Here is a 17,208-nt window from a genome sequence, read left to right as displayed (position 1 = left end):
GGTACTCTACTTTTCTGAGCACATTTTACCTTCTACAGTTGAGAGAAATCAGGGCTGTCTGCACTGAAAGCACATCTCAGCTCTCGAAACCCCTCTTCTGGGATACTACAGGAGCTCATTGTGCTCCCCCCCCCCCAAGAAACAGATCGGTGCTCCCTTTTGGCACAAAATGCAAACTGGATCCCTCAATCCCAAAGAAATAAGTTACTCCACAAAATGGGTTTGTATTTATTCGCTCTTGCCTTTACAATTCCACAGTGCTAGGGTCACTTCCCTCCTGAACAGTCAAATAAGATACTTGGTTCTCTCTCCTCTGATTCTAAGGTTCTGGCCGCTAGCTTGCTCAATGGAGACTGGTGCGTGGCACGGAGTATACTTTAGAAGGAAAACTAGATGCATGAAGCCAAACTTCGTGTCTCTGCTGTGACTCGCTCGTATGGACGCCGGTGCATCTGCATTGTTCAGTATTTACAAAGAAAGTCTAAGTTTAAAAAACAAAGCAGAAAACAACCTTAACCCGGGTTAAGGTACTGGGCCTGAAGCTCCTCAGGAGGACCCGGGCACATTTTGCGCACCAACCATCACAAACACACATTCACACAGACTTCCCTTGGTTAACTCTCAGCTTCTTTATACTCTTCTTTCCTCTCCCCCCCCCCCCCTTTTCTTCTCTCCCGGATCAAGCGTTAATCTGCGAATTTTTGACCGCAAAAGGAAGAAGAAGAAGAAGAAGAAGAAGAAGAAGAAGAAGAAGAAGAAGAAGAAGAAGAAGAAGAAGAAGAAGAAGAAGAAAGGGGATGGTGGGGGTGGGGTGGGGTGGGGAGGAATCCCGAAGTAGCTGAGTGAGCTGAGCGAGGGAGGAGGAGAAAGCCAGGGAGGAGGAGCCCAGTGGAGCAGAGTCAGAGGGACTGGTGGCTCCTGCGAGTGTGCAGCCCGCGGGGAGCCGGCGCTGCAGGCTGTGAAGCCGCCTGCCCGCCCAGCCGCCCGTGCCTCTCGCTCGCCCGCGTCCCGGGCCCTGCTCCACCAGAACCGCCGCTGCCTCTCAGGATTCCCGAGTGCCACAAGGCTAGCGGACCGGGCCGGTCCCCGCGCCCGCGCCCGGGATGCCTTTCTACCGGCGCACTGTGGTGCCCCAGCGTCTGTGTCCGCGCAACCCTCAGCAGCCGCTGGCTGAGCTCCGCGACGTGAGCCACCTGGCCGCGCTCAGTCTGCTCCGCCAGCTCGCAGACCTCTGCGGCCACTCGCTGGCTCTGCTGGAGGACCTCGAGGGGCACCTGCTGGCTCTGGGGCGCCGCACCGACAGCCTGTACCGGCGCACCGTCCGGCTCCGCCGCCGCCTTCCCTGTCGCCTGCTTGGCCCGGAGGATGATGAAGAATTGCTAGGTAAAAGGCGCGAGGCGCCCGCGACCCTTTCCCACCCGCCTCTGGGGATGTCCCTCTGGGTCTGCCCGTGGCCGCCCCTCAAAGATCGAGGGACACGGCCTCCAGGACGCCCTCCCGCCGTCCGATCCTCCCGGGATCCGCTCGCCCGGTCCCGAGTGGCCCCCTGCCCTGGGTCTGGGGGCTGCCGCCACCTCTCGAGTGCTTGGTGGAGAGGGAGGGGATCCGTAGGGTCCTGGGCGGCGCAGACCAAAGAGTCCCGGTGGCTCCGGGAACCGAATGGCCTTGCCTGCGTCTCTCCTGATGGGCCACTTTGGAAAGCGCGCCCGAGCTGCCCGCCTGCCTCTCGGGCGGCGGGGGCCTCTGCAGCCAGACTTGTGAGACCTCGTGCCGGACTGCGAACGGGCTTCCCGCGCCCAGCCGCCTCCGAGCTCCCTTCCCGCCCGCTTCTCCCCGCACACTCCGCGTTGCCTCGCTGGGAGTGGCCGGCAGGGGGAGGGGAGACTGCCCAGGGCTTAGCGGATTCCATACCCCCCCACCCCCCGCCCCAGCCGCTAAGGTCCCGCTGCCCAGATTTGCGGGAGAGAACCATTTAAAGAGACTGTCATCGGTTTTCTTAAAAATGTGCTTGCCAGCCATGCCCAAGAAACGCCAGGTCCCGGGAGTTTCCTTACTGAACACTAGGAACCTGTGAGACTGGAGGCGGGCGGGAGCTCAGGCTCTTTACTACTTTGGATCTCAACACTTTGGATAGGGAGGACCTCTTCTGCAAAGAAAGGCAGCGTTCCCTTAGAATGTGGGACTTCTCTTAAATGGGGTCGGGGCTGAGTATGTTTAAAAATGCTGAGAGTAGAGGAGGCATGGCAGGTAACAGGGACAATTGCCACCTAGGGAAGGCTAGGAAGGGGTGTCAGGGGAGCAGTGTGCCAGAAAGTTTCAGAAGGAGGCGGAAGATGGCTACTTGCTGACTTTTGAGGGAGGCCTTGGGAGAGAATTGTCTGGGTCAGCCTTTCTTTCTTGCAGACTCCACCCCTAACAAAATGACAGGAGTCAGAGGTTCTGGCGCCCCTCTTCCTTCATAAAGGTCTCTGTCCTTTGAGGTAGATGGCAGAGGTCACCACTAGAGAAAAATAAACTGAATCCTTTGAGCAAAGGAAGGTGGAAGACACAGATGACTGCCAGATGGAATGTGGCCATGGAACCAGAAGCCTCTGGGAGATAGGAGACCAGGCAAGCCAAGGCCCAGGGTCTGGCTCCTTCTCAGTTAACAAAGAGGGTAAGAAGGTCATTGTTTTTCTTTCCCTGGGGTCCCACTGATTACCAGGATTAGTCTAGGAGAAACTTGATAAGACTTGGAGAATACTTTTCCAAATCTCTGTACAGCCCGCGGTGTACAGCCTGCCGAGAGCCACCTACTGAGTTCAGCAGGGTAAGTTGAGGACTAGGAGGAAGCTCTGCTTTTCCAAAGTATAGCTTTCTGTTTGCTGAGTCAGACAGCCCTTCCCATGGGCTGGGGTGTTGGGATAGCTTCACTAAGTCACCTGGGGACCTAACCCTTTCTAGTGATCTATTGGGTTAGAAAGAGAGAGTTTTATGCTGCAGGTATATTGTTAAAGGGGGGAAATGACACTTAAGATAAGTGTCATTGAGTTAGCCTCTTGGAAGTTTGCAAGAGCTGAGAATGGGTCTATCTCTTTTCTTTAGTGTGGTCACTTACCTTTGAGAACATTCATGTTGCTTGGCCCTAATGCATTCCAAGAACTACTGCACGCACCAAACCTTCTGTGAGTCTCTAAGAAGAGCTGCTTTTCTAGTTTGCTGCCCTAGCCTCTTCTTGAGATTCCCAGTGTGCACTTTTCAGTCGCTGGGATGAGGCACAAGTGCCAAGTGCAAAGAGAGGTGAGGAGCATACTCAGAGTGCCATCTGGCACGCCCTTGTTGCTGAGGCATAAGCTTCAACGAGGTGTCCAGCAGGCTGGATATTACATTCTGATCGTAAACAAACAAGCAGACATTGTGAGGTCTGGTTCTCTTTGTTTATTCTTTCTTGTACTCTTTCCTCCCTGCATCCTCACACCTTTACTAACCGTCTTGCTGAGGGTCAGCTCTTCCCGTTAACAGTTTACTCTGTAGACTGCCTATCTAACAGGACTTACCCTTATATTCTTCCTCTAGCTGTTTCTTCCAATCCTAGTGGGAAAGAAACCTAGGAAGGAGGGAGGTTTGGAAACGTGGCCAGAGTGAATGACAGCTGACAGACCAGCAGCTTGTGGCCTCCCTGCTGGGACAACTTGGCTGCCACTAAAGGACTGAATAGTGACAAGTCACACTGACCCACAGCATGCAGGCTGGGCTGGGGCTCTGGGAAGCAGCAGGGGAGGACAGGATAGAAGAGGAGAAAGTAGATGCTAAAGGATCACCCGTGCTTCTTTACACTGTCTCGGGTCAAGGTTACAGGGGTGGGACTGGACTAGCTTGGTTGCCTGGCAACACTCCCCCCAAAGGCTGCTCTTTGGTAACTTGAGCCCCTTTGAGACTGCCCTAGAAACTCTTGTAACTGGCATGGGGCAGGGGATGAGGGTGGTAGGGAAGAAGGCCCACTCAGGTCTGAACCAGGTCTCTTGTCTATGAACCTATGGCAATTGCCATACCAAGGCATGACCTTGCTTCTAAATAGTCCCACTTTCCCCTCCCCACATATGGCCTTGGATGTGACCCACTTTGTTGCATCCTATGGCCTTTACTCTGTGATCTTCTCAAAGTTGTTATGGTCAAAGCCAGTGGGAAATAGCTCCATGTCTGCTGCCATGTGCTGAGTCAATCCAAGCAATCCTAGTCCTCCCTCAGAGATCTATTTAATGTTTGTAGATGCTTACATGATGATTACAAAAGCAATCAGGACATCAGCCTAGGGGTATAATATCTCCTTTGAGATCTAGGTAGTAAAACACTATATAGCTCTAGGTATGTTTAGTTTATTACATTTTATTTATTGTGAGTGCACATAATATCAGAGAGAGAGGGAGAGAGAGAGAGAGAGAGGAAGAAGAAGAAGAAGAAGAAGAAGAAGAAGAAGAAGAAGAAGAAGAAGAAGAAGAAGAAGAAGAAGAAGAAGAAGAAGAAGAAGAAGAAGGTGCCACAGTGCATATGTGGAGGTCATAGACAACTTGTGGTATTTGGTTCTCTCCTTCTACCACATGAGACCTGGCAATGGAACTACAGTTATCAGGTTCAGTGGCAGGTACCTTTACCTTCAGAGGCATCTCCATAGCCCCTCTAGTTATGTTTCATAATACTGGAGAGCTATTGTTTCTCACTAGCCCATGGATTTTCTGTGAGAAATATGCTCTATTGAATTTTTGCAATTATTTTGGCTTGACTGCAGTTAGTGAGCTCCACAGCAGAACCCCCCCCCTCTTTGTTAAATACCTCTGCCTCTCAATATTTCAACATTGTGGTAACCCTGGCTGCAAACCGTAAAGGACAGCTGGCTTATTTTGCTTGCAATTATAGTCTGGAGCATGTTATAACTCCGCATCGGGTGAAAAAACAGGAAGACTGCACCTCTTGACTACACGAGTTTGCTATGAGATGAGATGTTACACTGTTCTTGCTTAGAAGACTGTGACATGGTCTCTGAAGTCAGATGGAGCTTAGGGGATCTTGGGAGACTTGGGACACACTTTTCCAGGACTGATTTTGTCTTTGTCTTGCTTGTTATCCGCAGAAGTTCTTGGGACAGTGGGTTGACAGAAGGGGTTTGGGGGTGGGAAACAAACCTACTTTCTTTAATTTTTTTCCCTCCCCTTCCCATTTTCTCTTTAAATACCATGAAATTCTTGGTCTGCTTCATGGTATTTTCATTTGTTGAAAACATCTTCTCTGGAAATTTGAACACCAAAATGTCCACTAGAATTTCCTCTCCTTTAGAAACAAGAAATGTAATCTTCTCCATTTTAGACATGCAAACAGCTAAAGTGACAGAAGCATCAGGATGTGAGGCCAGGAGAGGACCAGAAGACTTAAGCTATGGCTTCTGGGCTCACATTTGACTCAGATGAAGGTGATCAGGTTTCAGGAGAAGAGTGGCGCCTTGGTAGCATCTGCCCCTGTCTGTACCTCTCTGCCTTCGGAAGAGTCTGTTCCCACTATATGAACTAAAAACTCAGTCTTTAAACTATTGTGGGCATCATAGCACTTGACAGCCGAGTCTCACTCAGGAAGGGGGAAAAGACCTGTCCAAAGTCACCCAGACGAATCAAGACTCTTAGTAGCATGGGCCTCAAATTAGACCAGTCAACCAGAGGTTGGCCTCCCCCACAAGTTCTGTGCCACCATTGCCCCAGCACATCTTGCAGGCAGGACAGATTGTAGTTTGAAGGTTGAGTACTAAGAGGATTTTAGTGCCTCCACATATGTGAAAAGGGTAGAACCTTCAAATAAAGCATTAGTCTTTTGAAATGACTCAATGATTGATCAATGTTTAAATTAAAATACTTTCTTACTAGATTATTTTTCTCCCTCTCCTCTCTCTTTTGTATTCCTGTTGTTTGTGATCTACAAATGCATTCATTCTGCCAGTGTGGCAATGTGGCAGTGGCCAAGTCACAGAAAAAGTCAGTGACAGAAGTTTTTGATTCAGAAGGGGCTTCTGACATTCTAAACCAGTGTTCTGACCTCTGCCATGACATTGTGTTCCAAGTCAGTTCATTGGGAAGCCCTGCTCTGGCATTTTCTTTAGCTGGAATTTGTCCAGGGTAAGGAATGATTCCCGATCCCTTTTACTCCCCGAGGGATGCTTTAAAGAACAGCCCCCAACCCATGGTTGTAGCGCAAGCTGGAGCTGGAGAGGAAGGATGCCTAACCCTGCATGGCACAGAGAGCAGGTGGGAGGCAATGAACGCCCCTGTTAAACCTTTCAGTTTGGAGTCAAGTTTGCTCTGGAGCAATGATCCTCAGATGGGAAATGGTAGTTAGCCTCGGACACACTGAATTCTGAAGCTCACCTTTCTACCAGGGGTTTTTTGTTTGTTTGTTTTGTCTTGATTCCTGGTCCTTCTGTTGTCTTTATTCTGGCTAATCACCTTTGGAAATTGCAGTTCTGTCACGAGTATGAGGCTACATCTTGGGTATTTTCTGTTGCTGCAGTAGAGAGCTTAGTTGGCACTTCAAAAAGCATGTTTATTAAAAACTAAGGGGAAAAAGAAAGTCAAATGATTGCCAGAAATGCATTTAGCATACGTGTTTCCAGGGATGGATTGCTTATCCTGCTGTGCGTAAGTAGCTTAACAGGCTTGCTGGCTTTGCTCTTCTGTACTCTTTCAGAGGCCAGAATTCACCTTTTCTTTAAATTATTACTTTGCAGCTTTGAAAAGTAGGCAGAAGTTTGGTTCTTACTGTTGTGCTGGATTCTAGAGACTGACAGGCAAGTAGACTGGGTCTCTCCCTTCAGAGTGCTCCTAGTCTGTAGGGTTGGGGGCCATCTCTGCTCTACACTATGTCAGCATGGGACCGGGAGTGGAAGAGATCAAAACAAAACAAAACACAGAACAAAACAAAACTAAAAACCCCCAAACAAAAAACCAAACCAAACCAAAAAAAAAAAACCCTGAAAAAACAACCCCCTCCCAAAACAAAACAAAACATAACAAAACCAGTCTTCTGAAAGCTGAAGAAAGCTAACAAATAGAATCAAGACCCCACCTCACACCCCAGCTTCAACTCAGTCTGGTTTGGGGCTCAAAAATGGAATTAGGGCTTCCAGAGTCCTCCATGGTAACAATTAAACCCAAACACAATAGAATGCTATCAACAATTTTTAAATTAATTTGTACTTTTAGACACGAGACATTTTATGTTCAAACATAAGAATAGTTGGCTATTCAGCACATAGGCAATGCTTAGTGGGTCTGGAGTCATCACGAACCTTCTGTGGTAGCATAGCCTTCTAGATATGTTCTGCTCCTTCTGCTCCTAGTTGGGAATGACAAATCTTATGTTCTTGGTTCAAACAAGAAATAAGCTCTTTGCATAAGTTCATTAAGGCAAATTTATTTTATTTTTATTTATTTTAATTTCTCTCTCTCTCTCTCTCTCTCTCTCTCTCTCTCTCTCTCTCTCTCTCTCTCTCTCTCTCTGTGTGTGTGTGATTATGTGAGGATACACATGTACAGAGGCCAGAGATCAGCCTTGGGTGTTGTTCTCTTTTTATCCTCCCACTTGTTTTTGTTTGTTTTGTTTTAAAACCATTTAGTTTTATAATTACATAATTTTCCCCTTCCCTTTCCTCCTTCTAAACACTCCCATATACCCCTCCTTGCTCTCTTTCAAATTTATGGTCTCTTTTTTCATTAGTTGTTGTTACATGCATACACACACACACACACACACACACACATTCCTAAATATAGCCTGCTCAGTCTATATAATGTTACTTGTATATATGATTTCAGGGCTGACCACTTAGTATTGGATAACCACTTGGTGTGCTCTTCCCTGGGAAGACTATTTCTCCCATTCTCAGCATCCCTTAGTTTCCTATAGTTTTTTTGTCTAGGGTTGGGGCCTCCTGAGCTTTCCCCCTTTCATGTTAGCATGTTTATCAGTCTCATCCTTGTTCAGCCTCATGCTTAGACAGTCATTTTGGTGAGATTTTAGGATGTTTTGTTTAGGTTTTGAGACAGGGTCTCTCATTGGCCTGGTATTACCTTCTGAACTATCATCTCCCCAGTTTACTTTTAATTAACCCATTAATTAACTTGGTGAAGTTGGGGATTGAACCCATGGCTTCATGAGTGATAGGCAAATGGTCTATCACTAAGTTATATTCCTGGGACCTTAAGTTTTATTTTCTTTATTATTGTGTTTCTGTGTATGATGTTTATGTGGAGGTCAGAGGACACCTTTTGGGAGGTAGTATTCTCTTTCCACCATGTCGGTTTTGGGGTTTAAACTCAAATTATCAGGTTTGTAAGGCAAATGCCTTTACTCACTGAGACATCTTGCTGGCCTTATTATATAAAAAATATTAGATAAGAGTGTGACAATTCAGTTCATGCGTATAATATGTAATGATAAAAATTAGGATAGGTAATATTTCCATCTCTTTACCCATTTAAAATATTTATTAGTACATAGTAATTGTACATATTTATATACGATGATGTGATAGTCTAATACATGTATTTAGCATGTACTGATCAAATCAAAGTTTTTGTTTCTGTCTCTTTATCCTTAGTCTGTGTTTGGATACTTCAAGAGCCTCTCTCCTGGATATTTAAAAAAAATACATATAAAGGGTTCTTGTGAACTGTAGTGTACCCTCTGTGCTGAAGAACATTAGAACTTAATACTTATAATTGCCTGCATTTTGGTGTATATTGCCCAGTTTCCCTGTAGAACTCCTCCCCCATCATTTCCACCCCCTGGTAATCACTGCTTTACATTTAGCACTTAAAAAAAAAAACCTTGTATGTATGAGTGAGAGCACGCATTGTCTTTCTGTGCTTGGCTTATTTCACTCAAGATAATGCTCTCTGATTCCATGTCTTTGCTGCAAATGATAGTGCACGGAGGATGGCAGCATCCTAATGGACAAGGCTACTTTGATAATGCCACAGTTGGGTGTGACGAGTGCGTATTGGTACAAATAGCTTACAGCAAAGCTTGTGTGTGATGGGTGTTGGGGCTGGGCATGCAGGAGACAACTGGATACCAAGCCCCTTAACATGGAAAGTTTGTGCACTCAAACAGCTCTCCATCTTTCCTTTCCACCCTTCCAACTGCTCCCCTCTCTGGAAATTATAAGCGCCTCAATATAGTGTAAGATCTTTGAGGGTACGGATACCTGTGCGTTCACTGCTGTTTCTCCAGCTCCTAAGTCAGGATTTGGCACCTAGGGCATTTTACTAGGTACTGTAGCTTGACGAGATGAATTCCTTCCTTCCTCTTTTCTAGCCTAGGTTGGCCCATCCTGTGATAGTTTCTGGTAGGTGGAGATGAAGTAGAATGCAGGTCCCCAGCCCATTGGGAGGAAGGATTCTACTGCTGTGTAGATGGATGAAGGCTCCAGGGAAGGTGAAAGAGACACAGCAGACTCAGTGCAGAGATATGTCCAGGAGGATGTGATGTCTATGTCTGAAGGACAGTGTGCATTATTGTGACAGGGGAAGAGGACAATGTGGATTTCTAGTTCAGGAAGTTATCTAAACTAGTATAGGGATGTAAGAGGGAGCTGATGTGGGGAGAGGATTAGCTGGAGAGATTCAGGAGAGAGCACAAGGCTCCATCACAGCAGCAGAGGTGGGGTGGGGGAACTCCTTACATCCTGTTTGTTGGTCAGGGAGTTAGAGTGTTAGGACGGTAAAACAAAAATATATGGTTAAATTGAAGCTGTACTTTTGAGGCAGATAGGGCTGAGGTTACCTGGCAGAGCCACAGTATCTCCCTCCCTGTACCCACCCCCAGCCCCAAAAGTCTCTAGCAGGAGGGACCCTAAGAAAAAGAAAGAAAAGAGTCTACCTGTTTATGTGTCTCTGGCCCTTGAGACCGAAATCTATTATTCATGCCAGTTTTGCTGTGAGTTGGGGCGTTTGACTGCATCTTTCATTACTTTTTTTTTCTTCTAAAGAACACAGATTCTTTGGCGTGATCAGCATGTTCTCTATGGGAAAACAAGAAAATTAGTTTTCTTCCCTTTTTATTTTCTGGTGCTGGGAATTGAACTTATATAGGGCCTACCTCATGCTAGACAGGCACTCCACACTACATCCTAGTCTAAACAAAAGCATCTCTCCCTTTGGAAAACAGATTCAAGGGAATGATGGGTTTTTAAGATCCATTCCTTTTTTTTTCTCTTCCTTTGAGCAGATTCATTTGCTGCTGAGAGCCATGTAATTATCCTCCTGACAATTTATAGTCTGGTTCCTCAGTATAAGCAAAGTACCAAACAAATTATTCTCCCCAACTGGGAGGCTGTGAGGTGACTGAGGCTTCCTAATGTTACTAAACTCAGAGGCTCCCTTCCCTTGCAGGAGGTAGCACTCCAGAGCTACTAGCCAGATAGCTTTTGTTATTTATGATGTTCCTTGTTTTACCCAGCAATTCCATTTCAGGATCTTATGCTAAAGAAAAATCAGATATTGTACCAGGAGACTTGGAAGGATCTTAGCTACATAGTTTGTTGTTTGTGTTAACCCAAGAAATGAAACATTCACTAACAGTAGACTGGTTATGTAACTTTTGCTAGGTCTATGATAGAAGTGACAAAATAGTATACAGTTATGAAGAACCATGCTGTGAACCAATATGTCTTAGTTGACTGATGTTCTGAGCCACAGTTCTTTATGTGTAAAATGGGGTTAATACTACCTATTTCAGGGGGTTATTTCCAGGGTCTAATAATGTGTATAAAGTGCTTGGTGCACAGCCCACAATCACACATACCATCACCAGATACTACCCAGAAAGGTACAATTCTTTGAAGTTGTTATTTATTTATTTGGTTTTGAACTAGGATCTCACAACGTTGCCTAGGCTGGCATGAAACTTTCTGTCCTCCTGCCTCTGCCACATGAGTGCTGGAATTACACCCATTTGCCACCATGTCTGACTGCTTTGAAGGTTTTTGAAACTCCTAGATGGAGATCCTGTCAAGTCTGTTATAAGAAAAACGTTTCCTAGACAGCTCCAAATTACAGCCATTCTTCTCTAGAACTTGTGGAGAAGTCTCATGTATGCACAGAGGAGCGCTTCTCACTTCTGAGGCTGTCAGCTCATCTCTCCCGGCCCCGGGATTTTGCTTCCCTTTCAGTCCTTCCTTCATTCTCCCCCACTGAACTTGTTCACCACCTCACTGCCAATCAAGGGTAGGGGGCATCCTTTGTAATTGAAGCAGGCTGTCTATTGAGAATGCTGGCAGCCTTGGGATAGTTATTGGTATAGATTGATGCCTGCTGACCTCAGACCCAGCTGGCTAGGACCCTGGAGGGGCATTAACACAGCAGCAGAGTGTAGATTCTGATCCACCAGTCTAGTAGCTGCCTTTGCTAGTGTCTTGTTAGCTCTGTTCTAGTCTCCTGGTATGGGGAGGACCATGTGTCCTGGTTTTGCTCACTAGTTTTGCAGAATCAACTTGGCTAAGGGTGAAGAAGTTTTTTTCCTCACAAACCATACTGAGCAGTTTGCCTGAAGGTTCAACAGGTCTATCTTTCACCAGTGCTTACCCGGAGTAACTCCCAATCTCACAGCCAAGCAGCCTTGAGTTCACAGGAACTCCTTGAACATTTGGGCATTGTCTACAAGATGCCCAAACCTCTAGGCAATTCTGTCATCTCCTTGGACATGCCCCACTTATAACCAGAAGTTCTAGGGAACAGTGTTCAGGAACCAGTATGTTTTAAAAGTTTCCAAATAGTTGTACCGTACAGCTGGGGATGAAGACTTGTGTTATAGATGGCTAAGATAGATGTCACCATGATAGAGTTTGACCACACAATCTTCCTCCTCTTTCTGCTCCTTTTCCTTCTCTTTCTTTGCTCTGCTAGGGGATATTTTGTGCATGGTTAATGCTGCCAGTGAGCTACATCCCCAGTGCTTCACTATAGTGGTTTATATATTATATTTGTGGATAGATAATAAGCATGAAGTATGTAAACTTAGGTTAAAACAGGGGGCAAAATGGTCACACGTATGAATCAATCACAAACAGCCATGCCTCCAAAGTTGAGTAATATACTTTTTAATTTTATAAGTGAAGGAAGATAATTAGAAAAAAATTACTTCATCAGTAAAAAGAGTATATGCTATAGCAAAGGAAAAGATCTTTCATCTCATGTTGCTTTGGTCATGTTATCAAATCCTTGAACATTTTTAAACGAAGACAACGTTTTTCTTTATGTTATAGCTACATAGCATCACATTTTATGACACTGGGCTGGGTCTCTACCTTCAATCAACTTTTCAACAAAATAGAAAAGGTTTTTCTCTGCATACTTTTTTTTTTTTTTGGGAATCCAGGCAAAAGGAAAGACATTTTCACTTTATAGTTTCATGCTTCAAATTAGGCCAGGCCTGAAAGTACAAACTGAAGTGAAATGGTTGCTTCTGCATAGAAACAGGCAGTTGACTCCATGCTCTCCTCATTCGGTAGTCCAGACTATGCATATGCATATAGGTTATTGCATCATATGGCATAATAGAACAACTGTATAAACATGTTCAGTATTTTCAAACCATATATACTTGAACAGATTCGATTTATCTTTTTCATGTTTTATTTTGCTTGGTTGGGGGTGTTGTTGTTGTTGTTGTTTTTGAGACAGGGTCTCCTGTAGCCCCAGGCTTAACTTGAACTATATATATATATATATATATATATATATATATATATATATATATATATATATATCTGAGGATGACCTTGAACTCCTGATCTTCCTACCTTCACCTGCTGGGATTACAGACATGCATCACCAAGCCCTGCTCAACAGATGCAATTTAGAAGACAGAATAGCTGTCCTTTCTTTCATGATACCTAAGAAATACTTTTAGAATGTGGATCCTGGCCAACAGCCACCCAGAGAAAGAAGGAAGCCTGGTCCAACAGCATCTTCGATGTTAGTGGCTGTATTTGGGCTTCCTATTTGGAACCTCCTCTGTAGCTATTTTGGGGTTCCAAGACTTATTTGATTCTGTCAACAGTCACTGGGAAAATACTGGCAAAGAGGGTATAAGGGGGAGGGGGACACTTTGAGCATGCTCATCTCAGCTGTGATCAGAGAAGAGGTGCTATAAAGGGAACCTCCACAATTTGTCTCTCAAGCATCCCTGAAACCCTGGGGATGAAGACAAGGCAGAAAGAAGGATTCCGAAAGTGTTCACCAGGAGGAAATGGTGGCTGTTTAGAGAGACTCAGGCCCAGACTCACAGATAAAATAAGCGTCTTGCGCTGTACACACATCCCAAAGCACTTCGTGATACTCTAGTTCTATGTATAATTTCTGTGCTTTCATCAGTTAAGATTTTCAATTTTCACCAGCAAAACCACACACTTTAAGTTTAAAAAAGAGGAAGGAATCTATTTATGAAGGTTGAGAAGTAGGTTTTAAGGCACTGTTCCGCTCAAAGTGCGACAGGAAAGGTCCCTTCCTGCGATGTGGGAACAGTGCAGCTCAGTGAGCAGAACTGGGAACTAATTTTGTGAGGATTTGGGGGGTAGTGAAATCTTTCCGTGTTCCAGATTCTGGGCCAGATTACCTCTTTGAATAACAGGTTACATAAATTTACTCCCCATTGTGAAAATGCCCAGTGAAATCTTTTCCTTATAACTCCAAGTTAATGAAAACAGTAGAATTAGGGAACGAGTGTCAATCGTGTGCAGAGAGCTTTTGTATTTTGTGACCAGGGCTTCCTCACTACCTGAGGCATGTGAAGAGTGAGGGAGGAGGAAAGGGGTCCAGGTGGTGAATCTCTTTGTCGCAGGGAACATTTATGGAATTCCAGGTGCCAATAGGGGCTGCTAGCATATGTGACAGATAGGTGTTCCCTGTGGGTAGAGGGGTGGCAAAAACAGTGCCTCTTCTAGGTGGGCAAGTTAGGGAGACATTCCTTTAGATATAACTATTAAACAATGGATCAGCAACTGGGCGGACCCAAGCTTAAAAGCTGTCTTCTCCGTTACAACTAAAGAAAAGTACCCTTCTTCCATGGCAGTCAGACAGGACAACCAACTTCACTGAACTGTGGCCACAATTTGAGACTCCTTTTCAGGAGCCCCCCTCCCTATAGAACAACACTGCCAGGTTCTCTGAAGCACCAAGGGACACAGATTGGTCAGAGATAGACCCCGTTTGAGGAGTTTCCAGGCTTGCCCCTCCAACTCCTATCTTATTGAACTAGCCTGATCTTCTGCCAGTTCTACTGCTGCCCACCCTTGCAGGCACAGTCATTTGGTGGTAGTAGACTGGCTATCCCTCAGATGCCCAGGTGCCAGCTACAGTTTGAGGAGGGCAGCAGACATTCCTCTGTCTGTGGCTCTACTCTAGAATGAACAATCAGGGCTACTTGTTAACTGTGACTAAAACATTGTTTTGAGATACTGGATGGGAAAATGCCACTATCATTTCTTCCTTCACAATGGTTTAAAAACTTGACTGTTTTCTCTTGAAATGGGCTTCAAAGTGGGAGTTTAGAGTCGTGTGTGGTGGTGACTTACCATGCAATCTTAGCACTTGGGAAGGCTGAAGCAGGAGGATCAAGAGTTCCAGACCAGGCCTGGACTGTATAACAAGACACTGTCTTTAAAATGGCTGAGTTTGGGCATAGCTGAGATATTTTCCCTTTTCATGTTCTTGTCCCTTAATAAAAGAAAGCAGTTTATCTCTAATCTGGTGATTTAGAGTTGGCTCCAAAAACTAATTCCTACCCCGATCGTCACACTAAGCCTGTGCTGGCCTCTGTGCCAGATATTGCTGATACGTAATTCCTAAGAGTTGCCTTTAACTCTGGAGTCTTAATTCTCAGGGAGATAGTGCAGAAAGCAGTGTTACTGCAGACAGCTAAGTCCTGCTTGGAAAGCACTGGGCACAGGGGCAGGGAAAGCTTTCATAGTTCTTTCCTCTTGTTCTCCAGAACGTTTATTCATCCTTCCAGACCCACACTCAGCTCCTGCCAGCTCTTTCCAGCCTTCTGACTCCCTCTGCTGTGCCCTGACTCCACTTTATTCACGTTTGCAGCCACCGGATGATAGTCCACGCAGAGGCTGCCAATATGCATTGACCTTTCTCGAACCCCACTTTTATTTCCTTCCCTTTACTACCTCTTGAATGCAATGTAACCCTCAGTCGTAGGAACTTGGAAGAGCACCCTGGTAACTCCTTTCTTCAGATGAGCCAGGAGTTGCCAGTTAGAGAGAGCAGTCTCTCCCTGGTGGAGGTAAATCTTGTCTTGATGGAGGTAGGGACTTGGACATAGCATGCAGCTGCAGAGTCCTTCAGATCCTGAGGGCTGGGGATGAATTCCAAGTGTCTCCCTGAGCCAGACTTCAGTCAAGTGGTTGTGGGTAGTGAGCCACAGACCTTTTGGGGGAGGAAGAAGCCCCATTGTGATGGTCGTGAAGTCGCTTGCCTTTGCTTATTTAGCCTCTGATAGGAGCAGAGTCCTGGTATCAGCTCACAGGAGTAACTTTTAGTTCCGAGCCTCTATTTTTCCTGTCAGGAAGAGCAGAAATACTCCTCTATGGAAAAAAAAAAAGCTTTGGAAACAAAACCTCATGCCTACAATGTTACATATTATCCTTGAGGAAAAGGACAGTGGCTGACTCATCCATCTGTCTTCAACATCTAGTTGGAAAGTAGGGATGATGCAAGTGTTTGTTGAATGACTAATGGCTGCTTAGGAGATGGGTTTTTAATTTTATTTTTTATTTATTAACTTTGGCTTACTACTTAATAAATCCTCTGTATCAATGAATACTTTCTCTTAGACAAGGTATTAGTTACTTTTTAATTGCTGTGATAAAACACCATGACCAAGGCAACTTATAAAGGGGAGGATTTATGTGGGCTTACAGTTCTAGAGGTATTGGAATCCATTAGCACCATAGTGGGGAGTATGGCAGCAGGCAGGCGTGACATTAGAGCCACAGCTCATGTCCCGATCCTCAGACAGGAAGCATGGAACACACCAAGAGTGGCACAAGTCTTTCCCTTTTTCCATTTGTTATTAGCATATTTTTCACACAATATATTTTGACCATGTTTCCCCCTCCCCCGACTCCTCCCAGCTCCCCTTACCTACCCAACTTCCTGTTCCTTGTCTCTCTCAAAAACAAACAAGGACCATCTCCCCCTCCTGGCTCAGGATTCTATGCAGAGGAGGAGGTGGAAAGTCTGTCAGGGTCTGAGGTGGTGGGGTGACTCCTAAGGAGCAGCAGCAGCCAGACCCAGAAGGACTGGAGCATGGATGAACTCACAGAGACAGCGACAGCGACAGCGACAGCGACACAGCAGCAGGCACAAGACCCATACAGGTTCAAACCAGGCAAAGTTCCAGCCCTGAGAAGGGAAGGGGGCACTAAATCCCACCCCTCCTGCTGGGAGAGGGAAAGTCAGTTTTCTCCAGGAGCTGGGTGTGTCAACTTGACCCCAGGGCAGGCCCCATGCTGAGGAGCACTTAGTTAACACAAAACAAACTAGGCACTTTGGTTTTGGGTGTGGGCTTTTTGTTTTGAAGCTTCAAGCCCACCCCCACCTCCTTCAATACACCTCCACCAACAAGACCACACCTCCTACTCCTGTTGCCCTAACTGGGCCCCAGTATTCAACTATACGAGCCTCTATGGCCATTTTTCAGTCAAACCAGGGCAGCTCCTTTGTAACTTCTGCAGTTACCAATACTGTGAGTCTCACAGGACTCCAATACTCAAGAGGACATTGATGGGCTCTTTGCTATTTTGCCTGCAATAAGACATACAGCTGCCACGTTAATGGTGGCTTCCAGGCTGTGGCCTTTATTTCATTTCATTTCATTTTTTTTTTTTTTACTGTGTTTGGGTATTTTTTCCACGTGTATGTCTGTGCACTGTGTTTGTGCCTGGTTCCTGCAGAGACCAAAGGAGGACATTGATTCTCCTTAGAACTAGGGTTACAGGTGGTTGCAAACCACTGTGTGGCTGATTGTAATCCAACCCAGTTCTTCTGGAAGAGCACTCAGTGCTCTTAACTCCAGAGCATCTCCCTAGCCCCAAGTATGACCTTTTACAAGCTCAGATCTCGAACCAGGTTCCTCCAGGCTGTGTGTCCCCTCCATGCCCGTGCCCCCAACCCAACC

The 17,208-nt window shown here is 45.8% G+C and overlaps 1 protein-coding gene across 2 annotated transcripts in view; it reads left to right on the top strand.

The window, feature by feature from the left end:
- The first annotated feature begins 946 nt into the window (after positions 1-946).
- Positions 947-17,208, top strand: part of Nhsl2 (NHS like 2) — a 243,962-nt gene continuing 227,700 nt past the window's right edge. For both annotated transcript variants that reach the window (XM_085838085.1, XM_029473275.2), the window contains exon 1: positions 947-1,383. In XM_085838085.1, coding sequence (XP_085694211.1) covers positions 1,104-1,383 — 280 coding nt within the window. In that variant the 5' untranslated portion in view covers positions 947-1,103. The remainder of the gene's footprint in view (positions 1,384-17,208) is intronic.

This window comes from Mus caroli, unplaced genomic scaffold (assembly GCF_978045245.1).
Source record: "Mus caroli unplaced genomic scaffold, Mus_caroli_1 scaffold_5, whole genome shotgun sequence".
In the NCBI taxonomy this organism is placed as follows: Eukaryota; Metazoa; Chordata; class Mammalia; order Rodentia; family Muridae; genus Mus; species Mus caroli.
Note: the sequence above shows the minus strand (reverse complement) of the source record. Positions and strands in the feature narration are given on the sequence as shown.